At 39.1% G+C, this 16,310-nt stretch overlaps 1 protein-coding gene across 20 annotated transcripts in view; it reads left to right on the forward strand.

Annotated features, from left to right (window-relative positions):
• The window catches only part of DLG2 (discs large MAGUK scaffold protein 2), a 2,103,224-nt gene that overhangs the window by 1,312,771 nt on the left and 774,143 nt on the right, over positions 1-16,310 (forward strand). For all 20 annotated transcript variants that reach the window (XM_074400260.1, XM_074400268.1, XM_074400258.1 and 17 more), the window contains one exon: positions 528-581. In XM_074400260.1, the coding sequence (XP_074256361.1) occupies positions 528-581 (54 nt within the window). The remainder of the gene's footprint in view (positions 1-527; positions 582-16,310) is intronic.

Here is a 16,310-nt window from a genome sequence, read left to right on the forward strand (position 1 = left end):
ACAAAAATTAGCTGGGTGTGGTGGTGTGTGCCTGTATTCCCAGCTACTTGGCAGGCTAAGGCAAGAGAATTGCTTGATCTTGGGAGGAGGAGGCTGCAGTGAGCTGAGATTGCACCAATGCACTCCAGCCTGGGTGACAGAGTGAGACTCTGTCTTAAAAAAAAAAAAAAAAAAGGAAAGAAAAAAAGAAATTATACATTTTAACCCTCACCCAATTTATTAGAAATCCTTGCCTTATACATGGCAGAAATCTTCACCTCCTATACTTTTTTTGTAGAATGTAAGAGAAAATGAATGCAAATTCTATGAATGCTTACTTCATTTCTTTATGTGGTAAATGTAACAAATAGTTGAGGTGGGGAAGGTACAGAAATTCTTAGTTATTTTATTTATCGCACAACACAAGAGTGCCTATACAGGTCCTCAAGATATGCTTGCTGAACTCTTTGTTAAATAGTTAACAGAAATAATCTGTCTCAGAATACACTATTCATTATTTAATTTTTTTTTTTATTTCTGTTTTTCAGGCCAGTCCTGCTCCTATAATTGTCAACACAGATACTTTGGACACAATTCCTTATGTAAGTAACATTTTTGTTAATAGCTTCTCTTAAAACTGTGGTAGAACTTAGCTGAATTTAAATTCAATTCATATTTATTTTCACCCAATCTAAATAATCTTATGAAATGACATGTGGTTTTGTAAATTTTCATTTCATATTTGCTAAATCTTGTCTTAGTCATCAAATATTTCCCTCTTTCATTCATGTTTTGTAAAACACAAGGGCCCATTATGAAAAAAAAAAATAGACAGCTCTGTTCAAATAGTGTTCATTAGCTAAGCGGTTCAATGAAAAGAGATTGAATTGCTCATAGACATGAGCAAACTCCTATGGGTTTCTGGAACATCAAGTAAGTAGTAAGTAATCAGTATTTTTGTGGATTTTGTTGGGCTTCTAATAAGAAGTGGACAAAAGTTTTGTGAGGGTAGCACCTACCTAATATAATGAAAGTTACGGTTTTGTAAAAGCATGGAGAAGGAGATGATAGAATCAGGCAAACCAATGAAGCCTAGGATTCTGTACTTGCAGCACAACCACTGTAATGGCAAAAGTTGAAGATAGAGTCTGGCTGGGCAGGGAAGACTGGAGACCAGCTACAGGCAACAGTGTGGGTCGGTAGTTGACATTATGGAGATCCCACAAGGCTTGTAAGTGCGGCCTAGCTGAAGAGTGCAGGATAGTGATCGAGGAAGATGGGACAGCCACAGATGCATGCTAGACAGGGGATATGAAGCAGAGAAGAAGGGGTGCAGGGATAATGGACAAGAACAAACAGATTCCTGGCCTTCGATTAAATGAATAAAGCACATAAAGCACTTAGAACAGTACCTAGCACAAAAAGTGCTTGGTAAGTACTGGCTCATCTCTGTTTTAGCCCACAGCCTCAAATCCCTTCAATGACCAAGCAGATCACAGAAACAAATGGAGCAGTCAGGTGGGAACTGTGGAGAATAGGAAGCACGTGGCCATTTACAGAGAGCAACTGCCACTTGGAGTCTGTGGGTGCCAGGTCATTTTACAAAATAAGATGGAAATTGTACGTTTGCAATTTCTAAATACAGACAACCAATTTTCAAAAGTACAAACACTGTGTCTGCCAAAGTGTGTCTAGTCCATAGGCTGCCTTTTGAGAGATGTTACCTCAAAGGAACTGGCCGTTCCTGAGCAGTTCTGCAATCCGGGACTCAGCCGCAGGGGAGCAGGATGCCAGAACTGGAGTACAAGCTTGGGACTTGATTATAAGAATGAGGGACTAAAACTGGGACACAGGGTCAGGACAAGAATAACAGCTAGCTTGACTTAATGCTGAATCACCTGAACTACTGAACTAGGGCTTCTTAAATCTTTCTGAACAAGAGAGTTTGGGGCCAGACTGGAAACGAGGTTAAGCTTACTGGTAGGAGCCAAGTGACCCCAACACTGCAAAGTAAAGGGCTCTGGAGAAGAAAACAAAGCAATGTCTTAAAGGCACCTATATCCACTATTCTCTCACTCCTCCTACCTTTCTTTACTTATCAAACCTCTGTAATAGTGTATGCCTAACATTGTTTTAGGCACTTAACAAATTTTAACTCATTTAATCCTCATAACAATCCTATGAGGTGTAGGTACTGTTAATTTCTCTATGTTACTGATGGGGAAAATGAGTCATAAATAGGTCAATTAACTGGTTCATGGACTCACAGTAACAGGCAGAGTCAAGAGTCAATTCGAATTGCCTGCTGTAGAGTTAGAGGTCTTATTTAACTTCTAACATGATGCCATATATGCTTCTTTCTCCCCTCCCTTGTTTTCTGCCTGTCAGCTTGTGAACATAGTTTCCTTACTTGTCTACTTGTCCCATATACATATATATGAAGGAATCTTATGCCCCAACCAAATCTCTTCACCATAGCCATTGGTAAAGCAGGCGAACAGTGCTCTCAAGAAGTAGTCTTAAAGCACAGAGGTTGATTTTGTAAGTAGGACCACTTTCTCATGGTGGATCTATATTATTTCAATGCCTCCTATTAGGGTTCTGATGGCGTAAATGCCAGATGCCCTCATGTAGAAATAATTTTATCCGTAAGACCTAAGGGTCTTGTGTACGCATGCTCAATTCGTATCCCAACTGATTAGCTAGTCACATCAGTTGCAAATAATAAATTCATCAAATTGTTCCCATTCTCTCAAATACCAGGTTTGTATCTGATTTTGAGACCTTCAAAAAAGTTTAAGCAACTTTTAATTAATTAATTAATTGAGACAGAGTCTTGCTGTGTTGCCCATGCTGGAGTGCAAATGAAGTCCAGTCTTGGCTTACTGCAACCTCCACCTCCCAATGATTCTCCTGCCTCAGCCTCCTGAGTAGCTGGGACGACAGCCGGGTGCCACCACTCCTGGCTAATATTTTTTATATTTTTTATTTTTTGTATTTTTAGTAGAGATGGGGTTTTGCCATGTTGGCCAGGCTGATCTTGGACTTCTGATCTCAGTGATCCGCCTGCCTCGGCCTCCCAAAGTGCTGGGATTACAGGTGGGAACCACCACACCTACCCTAATCACCATTTTTATGCATTTCCTTCTTAAAAATATTATCTGAATGCCAAATCTTAAAAACAAAACACAGTGGGTTGCATTAAGGATGTAACGATCTTTATAGTGGTTTGTGAGCAGCTTGATATGATGAAAATGTCCCAAGTATCATAGTAGTATGTTCTTTAGTAATTTATTTCATCTCTATGCACCTAAATTAACCTCAAAGACAGGACTTATAATACCTGCCTCAGAGATTTTGTTAGCTTCTGGTTGAGAGCAGCTAAAGTATTTATCTTTTTTTTTTTTTAAATAAACACTGATGAGGTAATACATGCTAAATTCTAGGAGGACAGTAAATATGAATACCTTCCGCGATGTAGAAGAAACACGAATACATTATCTATTGAAAATGGCAGGTTTAGCACGAACTCATTAATGTGGATATGCTTTGGCTGTTGGCAGAGTCCCAACTGTCCCCTTTGTTCCTGACTCACTGGGTAACCTTGAACAAATCACTGTTCCTTTCACAGTCTATTTTCTCATTCCCCAGTGCTCTATACTTTGTTTTCCTCTTTTCTTCTTCATGTTCTAGTTGTTCACACAATTTCAGCTCTATTTAATGAAAAAATGATTTCAGAGTTCCCTAGGGCATTTTAGGGATGTTGCATAAGAACATTTCCTTCTTAAAAATATTAACTGAATGCCAAATTTTAACATATATTAAAATCTTTCTAAAAAATAATTCCATCACAAGTAAATGTATTAATTTTGCTGATTAGCAAATTTGATTTTCAATAGAAATGGTTCTTGTGGAACTGGTTCCTTGGCACGAATTGAATAGCCACAGGAAATTTCTCGGTCCACAGGAAATTTTTATGCAAGTGTCAAAAGTACAAAATAAATTTAAAGAGACTCCTTTTTTTTTTTTTAAAGGAAGATAAGAGACATTAGAGCTTGCATTAATGAAAGGATCACTGAGGTTCTTACAGGAAAATGTCTTAGGTAAGCTCTGTCTTATATGAGGTCATGATACATTAGGGTTAAGTGTGTGTCATAGACTAGCTTCTCATGCAAAGCAGGAATCTCAATATGAAAATTAAAATCACCCAATCAGAAATAAGGAGAAAGAGAAAAATATATTTTTCCATTTCAGTACTCTCTAGTTTCTATTTTTTGCTCAGTCTTTTTATTCTTTCCCATTACATGTGGAATATTGTTTCATGCCAGGTACTGAAAATACTTTGTTCTTAGGGAGCTCAGAGTGATTACAGCCTGATGGCGAATCAAGCTCCCTGAAGGTTGACTCAATCAAATAATAATGCGTTACTCTCTGGGTACTCTGCAACCAAATGATAATGCACTCTCCTCTTTTTTCAGCACATACTTCAGAGTTCAATATTGAACAGCACCCTAACAAATCCCAGTCGTTATGCTTTAAAAAATAAAATTAAGCTGAGATATTTTAGAATGCTTTTTTTTTGGTTTAACTTTCTCTAATATTCATTTTATATTTTGGTAATAGTCTGACCTGTGTTATAGAAATGCACTGTGGAGAGAGATATACTAGAGAATCATGAGTTTCAAATCGTGTTAAATAACCTGGAGTTCAATGAACACAAACCTTTCATTTTAAAGATAAAGATTTTCTATCTCAATTAGTAAATGGTAGGGCTTGATCTACCATTTACTGCTACCTCATGTAATTGCAAATTCTGATGTGTAATCAACAACTAAAAATTCAGTGGCAATAAGCAATTATTTCTTCTGTTTGTCAGTTAGCTAGGACAGCTGCTTCAGGCTGCGGAATACAGTAGTCTCACTATCCATGGGTGATACATTCCAAGTCTCCTGATAGATGCCTGAAACTGCAGATAATGCCAAACTCTATCTACATTAATTTTCCATCTTAACTCTCAAGGATTGTGGCCAAAACTTTTGCAATTTGGGGTGCAACAGCAAAACTAGCATGATGGTATTTTTCCTTCTTCACAATTTCATGAATGGAAGATTCATTTTTACTGTAGATCTTAGCAACTTCAGTATACAGTGTTTTCTCTTAAGTCAGGAATTTTCACGTTTTCACTTAAAGGAAGCATTTTGGGTTTTTCTTTGGCATATCTGAATTGTTGGTATCACTATTGTGCTTTTGGGCCATTTATTATTATCATTATTATATTGAGATGAAGTCTCATTCTGTCACTCAGGTTAGAGTGCAGTGGCGTGATCTTGGCTCACTGCAGCCTCTGCCTCCTGAGTTCAAGTGATTCTCCTACCTCAGCCTCCCAAGTAGCTGGGACTACAGGTGCATGCCACCACGCCTGACTAATTTTTGTATTTTTAGTAGAGACAGTGTTTCGTCCTGTTGCCCAGGCTGGTCTTGAACTCCTGACCTTAGGTAATCCACCTACCTCTGCCTCCCCAAGTGCTGGGATTACAGGTGTCAGCCACCGCCCTGACTGCTTTTGGGCCATTATTAAGTAAAATAAGAGTTACTTAAACACAAACACTACCATACCAGGATAAGCAATTCGATCACTCAGATAGCTGCTAAATGACTGAAGGGCAGGTAACATCTGCAGCACAGATACCCTAAACAAAGAAATGACCCACATCCTGGAAGAGATGGAATGAGACAATGAGAGATTTCATCACACTTCTCAGAATAGCAAGCAATTTAGAACTTATGAATTGTTTCTTTCTGGAATTTTTCATTTAATATTTTCAGACCATGATTGACTATGGGTAATTGAAATTGCAGAAAGTAAAACCATGAATAAGGAGGGTTTCTGTTCTGGGTTGGATGAGGTATTTCTGCTTCAGAAGTTTCATTCTGGGGACCAGGAAGGGGGACAGTGGCTATCCAGTATCTTACAACATTATATTATTCAGGTAATAGTATGTTATTCATATTGTGATAGTCAAAAGACAAGAAATCAAGCCCATGACACAAACACAGTCAAAGCTTCTGCTCCCCTTATGTCCCCCAACACCCAATTGGCCAGAATAAGTCATATTGCCAAGCTTGAAGTAGGGGAAGAGTGAGTATTTGCTAAACAGTAAACTAGCACATAAGGCCTTGATGTGCTAGTTTACTGTCTAGCAAATACTCACTCAAAAACAAAATAAAACAAAAAAACAGGTACAAAAGAAAAAGCCTTGTACTTCATATTGGTAGGTCAATGGCACTAAACAAAGTGTCAGGGGCATCTGGTTCAGCTGATGGGGGAATGAGTGCGTACATTAATGTGTGTGTCTTAAGATAAAATATTGAGAAATAAAAGAAACATCTAGCAAGTATTGGCAGTACAACCACTTGCCTACCTATAAGACACTTTGTTGTCTGAAACTTTATTCCTAGAGGTAGAAATAATAGTGGAGACAAGGCAGAAGTCTGAGGTCTCTTGCTTGGAAAACACTCCTGGGAAAGTAAGAAAGAGAGAAAAGTAGAAGAAAAAAAAGAGTTAGGTTACAAAGAATATGAGTGGGTCCTTAGTCATATCACTCATCGGATTTAGCTGCCAAGAAAGTTATTTATGTAAAAGTTATTTGAGGACAATTATAATATCATTATAATATTATCAACAGAATTTAAATAGAGTGCTTTCAATGTGGAAAGGCCATTGGATGCAAACACAACTATGGTTCTGGGGCCAAGGACAAGAGAGTGAACTAAAAGGAAAAAATGACCCAGAAAAGGCTGAACATAGGAGTGACAGTGAGAGGAGAAGGCGCACTGTGGATTCAGGGACATAGAGAAACAATCGAGTTAGCAATGAGCTTCATTCAGGAGGCTGAAAATAGGCTTGTGTCTAAGAGATGTTTTAAGCAACATTTACATGGCCCTGCTGATTGATTCCGGCATCAGGAAGCTGAGGACAAGAGCTCTCTGAGGAAGAAGTTGCCGTATTACCGAAGTGAGCTGACCAAGCACTTGTAGGGCTGTACAGGTAGACATCAATTTCTTTGAGTCACTATGTAAACAACAGACCCTTGTGATTTAGGCTATGATTCACTTTTAATTGGACCGTTTTCCAGAATTGCGTCTGATGGGAAAGAAAGCAGAAATATGTGTGCTTCTCTGACCCATCCTGGCAGCGATTAATAATGATCTGATATTCTGGAAGAACTGTCTGATTTTAGTACGTTTATCCTTCACCAAACATGTTTTCTTGTTTTTGTGTTTTTTCCCATGAACATTTTTTAAACTATATTGTTAATGTTTTCATCTATTGGGAATGCAGTAGTATCCAAATTTTAAAATCCTTAACCTACCAGGAAACAGATTTATTTTGTCTAAACTACTCCTTTAAAGCAATAGGAATTTAGTAATAGAGGCAAAGCTATCAATATTTGTCCTGGTGTCAAACCTAGCCAATCTAAATTCATTTCTCCACTGCCACAATCAGCAGAATCCCTACTCTTAACTGCTTGTTACTTTGCTCTAAAAGGCAAGAGGTGGGCTGGTTGTGGTGGCTCAAGCCTGTAATCCTAGCACTTTGGGAGGCAGAGGCAGGCTGATGAACTCAGGTCAGGAGTTCAAGACTAGCCTGGCCAACATGACAAAACCCTGTCTTTACTAAAATAAAAAAAAACTTAGCCAAGCATGGTGGTGTGCACCTGTAATCCCAGCCACTTGAGAATCGCTTGAACCCAGGAGGCAGAGGTTGCAGTGAGCCAAGATCTTGCCACTGCACTCACTCCTGGGTGACAGAGTGAGACTCCACCTCAGAAAAAAATAAAATGCAGATTCTGATTCCCCAGGTCTGGGATGGAATCAGTCTGCATTTCTAATAAGCTACCTGGTGAGATTGATACTGCTCAGTTGTGCATCACACTTTGAATAACAAAAGAGTATAAAGGCAGAGACTAGCCTCTGGTTTTATGCACAACTCTGCCAGTTCTTTTCTTGAGTTTTGGTTAAGTCACATCACCTCTCTAAGCCTTTGTTTCATTATGTCTAAAATAGGCATAATACGACCTGCCTTGAAGAGGTTGTTATGAATACTCATCCTAGTATGCAGAAGGGGCTTAATGAATATTCATCATAAGCTTGGGGGTAAGGCGGGTGTATCTATGATAAAATAAAACATGTATCTGATTGAATCTTGAATTGGTGAGTGAAAATGAAGAATGCGCTGCTAGATCAGGGGTTGAGCTAGTAGCAGTTATGTAGGTTCATGGCTTACCTACATCTACACCTTTGCTTTTCAGAGGGTGACTCATGGACTATCAGCAGTGTTATTACCTGGGAGTTTGTGAGCAATAGACTCTAAAGTTCCACCCAAGACCTACTAAATCAAAAAGTATGTTTTTAACAAAGACCTCAGTGATTTGTATGCATATTAAAGTTTGAGAAACACTGCTCAATAAGACAGAAACTTATTTTTTAGTATGGATCCTGCTGGTTTGTTCTTCACCACACATTTTGGTCTGCTGTTGAGACAGCTGCTCTTTTATGAGTCTTTTACTTTAAGCATGTACACATCTGTAGGAAAAGAGCTCTATTTAATTCAATAATTGGACACACTATGAACAACTACGCTGTGCTATTTTCTAGACCTATGCTTTCCAAAAAAGTAATTATAAGTCACATATGGTTATTTAGAGTTAATTAAAATAAAATAATATAAAATTACAAATTCATTTCCTCAGTTGCACTAGCCACATCTCAAGTGCTCTGTAGCCAGTAGGGCTAGTGGGTATTGTATTAAACAATGCAGAGATATGGAATTGTCCATCATTCCAGAAAGCTCTCTCAGAGATTTTCTAGGCAATACATAATAAGAAAGAAATACAGGAGATAAGGGAGCTATTTTTTAATTCAGAAATGGTAATACTCTAGGTTCTTCATATATATATATATATATATGCCCATACATATATATAACCTAATTAGTGATCAAAATTATCCTCCAAACTTTTTTGTGTTGGTTTAATTTTCTCCTTTTTTGAGTTGACTCTTTTCAAATCTTCTAAATAGTCAGCACTCTCCTGGAATTGTGGGGTGTGCTCACATGGATGACATGATCCCTGTTCTCATGGCTCTTAAAAACTTAACTTTTAAGACTCTTGAACATGATACACATGTAGGCAAATGTCAGCAATTATTGAAAGCTTTCTTAAAAGTTCAGTGATTCATCACTTTCTTATTGTAAAATTATAAAATTCCTATTTTGGCCAGGCGTGGTGGCTCACACCTGTAATCCCAGCACTTTAGCAGGCCAAGGCAGGCAGATCACTGGAGCTCAGGAAAAAACAGATATAACCTAGGCCGGGCGTGGTGGCTCATGCCTGTAATACAAGCACTTTGGGAGGCCAAGGTGGGCAGATCACCTGAGCTCAGGAGTTCAAGACCAGCCTGGCCAACATGGTGAAACCCCCTCTCTACTAAAAATACAAAAATTAGCCAGGTGCTGTGGTAGGTGCCTGTAATCCCAGCTACTTGGGACGCCAAGGCAGAGAATCCCTTGAACCTGGGAGGCAGAGGTTGTAGTGAGCCAAGGTTGTGCGACTGCACTCCAGCCTATGCTACAGAGCAAGACTCTGACACACACACACACACACACACACACACACACACACACACACACTCCTATTTAGATTGGGATGAATTTTTAAAAGAAACCTCAAAGAAGCGACAAAACACCTGACCTACTTACCCATTCACAAACCTAATTCAGTTTTTTGCCCTGCATTACCCTTTCAGAGAGCAGTTTGTTGGCTATCGTACTCATAAATTCTCATTTGCTGAGAAGCCCTTACTTAGGCTTGTCATTTGGTACTTAAAAGTGAGAGCCAGTGGGAAAATAAAACAGTTGTCCAAGTGAAGAATATGACTGGTGTGTGAAAATAGGAATATTGACCCTTCTTTCTTAGAGTAGTTTCCCTGAAAGCACATGTCTCATATGCCTGGGCAGAGAAGCCACTCTTGTTCCCAGAAGTGTAACCTGGCAGAGCGGTTTTAGGAACAAGGGGGAAATAATCCTGAAAAATATTTGCATAGCTTCTCAAGCATAGCGCTATTCAAGGTGCAGTCCGTGAACTGGCAGCATCAGGTCTCACAGGTCGGATTGTTAAAATCGTGGGATCTCCAGCTCCTCTCCAAAGCTATAGAATCAGAATCTCTGAGATGGGACCAAGATATCTGTGTTTTTAAAGGCACCTCAGGTGATTCTTAGGCTTGCTGAGGTTTGAGAGATGCTGCTCTGCAATTTACAAGACATTTTTAAAAGCTAGTAGGGATCTTAAGCAGCTCTAGATGCTAAACTGAAGTGGAAATGAAAGTTAAATAGGGAATACTGCATACAGGGAGGACCAAATGAAACATCTAAGGCACAATGAAAAGACATTTAGCATGAATCTGAACCAGTGTTTAATCCCGTTGGTTTTTTTTTTTTTCTTTTTAAATCACCTGGGATCTTGAAACACATTCTGTGTCATAGTCTAGTGAAGAATAGACGTATTAACGAAAATGGATAATGCAAAGTGACAAGCACATGTTGTTAAATACTCTTGCTTATATCTGCCTGGCTCATTCTTACGTATCCTAAAGTGTTCAGCTTAAATAATGCTTTTTGTAGGAAAGTGAGATTCAGGGTAGTGTTCTTATTATGAGCTTCCCCTAAAGGCTCTTCTTCTCAAAGCAGTTATCACGCTGAATTGCAGCTATTTCATTAATAGTTAATCTTTCTCTCTAGAATGTAAACTTCATGAGGCACAAAGAAAATATTGCTTTATCTTTCCCACAATTGTACCTCAAAAACCTTGTACATTTTTACCAACTGGTGGAAGGCAGGCAGGAGGGAGGGAAGGGAGAGAGGAAGAAAGGGAAGGAAGGGAAGGAAGGGAAGGAGGGAGGGAGGGAGGAAGGGAGGGAAGAAACTATAATAACAAGCCATACTATTTCCAGGAATCAGAGAAAGGTACAATTCTCTTAAAGAATCAAAAGACATTTCTAAGCAGAGTAGGTAAAAGGCATTCCAAGAAGAGGGAAGCGCATGTGCAAAGGTCAGAGGGCTGGAAACTCGTATTCCTGAGTTCCGTGCAGCTGGAACACAGAGAAGTAGCAAAACGTGAGGTGGGAGAGGTTGGGTTGAGTCTGGTTGTGAAGGTCTTGTTTGCTTGATATAGGCTTTGGACTTTAACACGTAGACAATGCTGGTAGCATTATCTTCTCATATATTTAGGAAATTATGACATCTGATTTCACCAGTCTATTTCTAGGACCTAGTTTTTACCTGCTATATAGTAGGTACCCTAAAATATATGTTTAATAAAGCCAAAGACTTAATAGTGGTCACCTAAGAACAATTGACACAGACTGCTGTTGAGCCTTTGATACATTTTCCTGTATCCTTACATTTGCTCACCCTGTCAATTCGTCCACAATGCCTTTTCCTCCATTCCCATCTTTTAAATCTTGATTAACTGCCACCACCATCAGGAAGCCCCCATCAATCCCTCCAGGTCATATTAATGTCTCCTTCCTCCTTGATTCCATAGTATTTCACTTACGGGAGATGGCCTAGTTTAGTAGAAAGAGAATGGACCCTGGGCTGTTTTAGTTCAACCATATACCAGCTGGGCAACAGAGGAAATTAAATTCTCTGACCCTTTCCCCTCAGTTGTAAGGAGAGTCAATAATAACCACCTTGCATAATGTATTCTTCAGGAGATAGGTTCAGTTATAAATAATAGAGACCAAAATAACAATGTGTTTGCAAGGTAAGAATGTATTTCTTTCATATATGATAGTCCCTAGGTTAGCTGTACAGAGTTGGAATGTCTGTTCTGCTCCACAGGTCTTAAAAGGACCCAAGTACCTTTTATTTTCTCTTTACCACCCTTGGGGGTTGCCCTTGCACACATAGCCCAAGAGGCCTGCCACCATGATGACATGCAAAATTTCAGGTCTAAAGAAGTACAGAGATGGACATTGTTCATTGCTTTAAAGCAATGTCTGAAAAGTTGTAAACATGATTTTCCCCCATACCTCAAAGATTAGGCACAAAGCTACTCCTAGATGCAAAGGGAGACTGAGCCATATAATCTTTATTCTGGGATGCTCTGGGCTCAGGAAAAAGATGAAGGATCCCATTATTATGAAAGGAAAGGATAATGCATATTGGGGAGGAGCAGTGGTTTCTACCACACAACATGTTCGTCGTATTCCTCAATGTCGGGAGCTTCTGCCCAGGAGATGCTGAAGCTGATCCATGAAGTGCTAGAAGACAGTATGAGAACCTGTCTTTATAGTTTTTCATCATTTCTGATTTCCACATTTTACATATAAAATGATGTGTCATTACAGTTGTATAAGTATGTATGTGTATAGACTAGTGCATATAGGGAAGCATGCTTGCAAGTATTTTATTGATAGAAACACAAAAAAATTTTAAAGACCACTGGTTGTAAGCATTAGAGATAATATTTAGACATTGCTTGGCTCATAATAGATGTTCAACAAATGATGGCCATTGACCATTGTTACGGTCCTAAATTAGTATTTATCATATTCCTCCCTATTTATTAATAGTTCTTAGCACTTGGCATTAGCCAGATAGAATTGTGCTTTACTTATCTTTAAATTTCAGGCTGAGCATGGTGACTCATGCCTGTAATCCCAGCACTTTGGGAGGCCAAGGCAGGCGGATCACCTGAGGTCAGGGAGTTCGAGAGCAGCCTGACCAAAATGGTGAAACTCTCTCTCTTCTAAACATACAAAAATTAGCTGCATGTGCGGGTATGTGCCTGTAATCCCAGCTACTCAGGAGGGTGAGGCATGAGAATCACTTGAACCCAGAAGGCTACAGTTGCAGTGAGCCGAGTTACCTAGCCATAGTCCACACATGTAGTGGGATTTCAATAAAGGGTTTTTTTTTTTTTTCATTGTTACACTCGATTGTATTATTTGAATTTGACTGTTTTAATAGAGTGAATTTTTATTTGAAAAGGTAATTCACCAGGTAAATGTGTGTGTTTTACTTTGATCTACATGATCATGTGGATCAGTGTGTATGTGACCACCTAAAAATGGGGTGCCCAATTTATTGGCTCTTTGTAGTTTAACTAGCTCATAGATAAGCACTCCTTTCAAAGTATGGTCCTCTACAAATGCTTTTCTCTTTCTCAAATATACATTTGAAAGAAAATGTAGGCAGTCATATATGGTGAAGGAGAAGATTGTGGCTAGTTGAGGGAAAAGAAAGAGGAAGAGTGACAGCTGAGTAAACATCAAGGAGAGGAAATGAGAATGGAATAATAAAGAGAAATGGCATAACATTTTTATATTACTTTCCTCGATTATAAGTGTTATATTTGGATTGAGCTAAAAACTCTGCTTCAAAAAAACAAAAGGGCAGAAATACTAAAACATTTTTCAGGGGCCTCAGGAACTTTACACAATGCTTAGGATAATTTATAATCTCATCTCTCCCTTGTTAAATCTTGTTTGGCCTTTTTTTTTTTTCTTTTTCTCTTTTGAGATAAGGTCTTATTCTGTTGCCTAGGCTGGAGTGCAGTGGCACCTTCAAGGCTCACTGTAGCCCGGATCTCCTGGGTTCAAACAATCCTCCCATGTCAGGCTCACAAGTAGCTGGGACTACAGGCATGTGCCACCACACCCGGCTAATTTTTGTAATTTTCATAGAGATGGAGTTTTGCCATGTTTCCCAGGCTGGTCTCGAATTCCCAGGCTCAAGCAATCCACCCACTTCAGCCTCCCAAAGTGTTGGAATGACAGGTGTAAGCCTCCCTTCCTGGCCTTGCTGGGCTTTTAAATTGACATTTTAACACTGATACTTATTAGGGACAAGTTCTTGAAGAATAACTATAGCTATTTATTCTCCAGGATATCAGCCTGACACCTTGTTTCAGTGACTGACTTCCCTCCAGTATCCTTCGTTTTCTAAGTGTATCATATCTCAGCCCTAAATTACTTACCCTCTGTTATCACTTGGAAGTTCCTAGTTTGTTTAAATATATGAAGAGCAGGATGAACTTTGAAGAGCTTTGCTTTCGGTGACAAAGTATAGTTGCCTTTTCACCAACAGCATTAATGGAAATGCATTTTGATTATCCTGGTTTCTACCAAGTGTCCTAAATGATGTTTTGCCCAGAAGTATTTTTAGAAACTCAGGAGCATAAAACTGAAACATTACCAATCTAATGAGGTGTCACATGAAGAGAAAGTAGTAATGAAATAACGAATTCAGGTAGGTCAAATGGCATGCCGAGAGGAGCAAATAAACAATAGCCTATCATAATCAGTATCTCTTTAAATACCATCTTAGGAAATTTTCATGGTTTTCTTGTTTTTAAAGCACATTGCTAATACTTTTGCTGATCCCTTAAAGCAGTGGTTCTCAACCTCGGCCCCACATTGTAATTGCTTCCCTCTTTAAAAATACTGATGCCAGGCTGGGCGTAGTGGCTCACACTTGTAATCTCAGCACTTTGCGAGGTTGAGGCAAGTGGATCATGAGGGCAGGAGATCAGGACCATCCTGGCTAACCTGTCTCTGCAAAAAATAAAAAAAAATATTAGCCAAGTGTGGTGCCATGTGCCTGTAGTTCCAGCTACTCAGGAGGCTGAGGCAGGAAAACCACTTGAGCCCGGGATGTGGAGGTTGCAGTGAGAAGAGTTTGTGCCACTGCACTCCAGCCTGTGCAACAGAGAGAGACTCCATCTCCATAAAAAAATACTAATGCCTGAACCCCAGGAGTAGAGATTCCTTTTTAATGGGTTAATGGGTCTGAGTCTGGGTATAGGAATTGGGATACTAAAAATCTCCCCAAGTGATAAATAACTAAGTTAAACCATCTAGTCCTCCTAACCTACTGTGATTCTGGAAAGACCTTCCAACAGAAATGTGTGGTTGGGTTAGTGTGCTGATTATACAGGCAATAAACTGAGCTGCCACCTGTTAACTTGGTAACAGACACAGCTACTGCTAACAAAGCTAGCTAGCTATGCAAGGCACATGCCCTTAGGTTCAGACATGATCAAGTTAATGAAACACCGCTCCAAGGGTTGTTCTGCTGACACGTCACCATTTACCAGCTGTAATTGGGTTGATTAAAAAAGGAGTCATGGTCTGTGCTTTAGCAGTTTGGCCTAGGGGCCCCCCAAAAAACCTGAGAGAAGAAATTTGCAAGCCAAACTGCATCTGAAAACTAAACTGGGTTTGACCTTGAGGTAGATCATTAGAGAACCTGAGGCTCAACGTATTGGAAACAGTCAAATGTCAAAACCCTGCCCAAGTCCACCGGAAGCTTCTCTGACAACCCACCTCACTAATATTTCCCGGTCTCTGAATGTCTATTGCACATATGTTAAGAAGGACGATAACCAAAAGTTTATTTAGCTTAAGTTTATTTGATGGCAATTTGATTTAATAAATTTATACTTTGATAGAGAAATTATCTGGCTTCTTTAAAATGAAATATTATATTTATACGGCCAAGAGTGCAGATTTGGCATCTAAGAGAACTAACTGGCTCTTTTGTGAAATTGAGGAAATTACTTAAGCTCTCTGAGCCTGAGTTTTTTTTTATTTTATAAAATGGAAAAGGGTGCAAATAGCTCATAGTACTGATATGAGAGTGAGCCGAACAGTTTCATTGTATGAATAAAAATAGCTATTTCTAAGCTGTATGCTAGGCACTATTAAAAATTTATACATATATTAATTTATTGAATCCTCACAATGACCATACAAAGTATATTGTTGTTGTCTCTATAGGTAAGAAATTTTAGGCAAAGGAATTAATAACTTACCCAAGGTCATACAGCAGATAGTGAGGGGCTTGTAATAAGAATAGCATTATACCACCCTGACTCTCAGTAGTTGTAATAAAAGTTAATTTGCTGAGTTATGTAAGAGACTGAAGGAAACACTTAAAAGCAGCTGAGGTCAAGCATAGTGTTGTCAAACACTTCACTAATAAAAGGTTGAAGAGCTATAAAGAGAAAGAAATTGTTCCGGATTGTGGTTGACAGGGGAAATTTGTGAATACACATGTTGTGAAAGTTTAAAGTCAAGTTGGGAAGAGATTTTTTTTTTTAAGACAGATTCTCCCTGTCACCTAGGCTAGAGTGCAGTGGCGCCATCATGGCTCACTGCAACATCAAACTCCTGGACTCCAGAGATCCTTCTGCCTTGGACTCCCGAAGTGCTCAGAAGAGATTTTTAAAGTATGGTTAGTGTCAACAAAAAGGGTCAAACTCTGT

This window comes from Saimiri boliviensis, chromosome 6 (genome assembly GCF_048565385.1).
Source record: "Saimiri boliviensis isolate mSaiBol1 chromosome 6, mSaiBol1.pri, whole genome shotgun sequence".
NCBI classification, from domain to species: Eukaryota; Metazoa; Chordata; class Mammalia; order Primates; family Cebidae; genus Saimiri; species Saimiri boliviensis.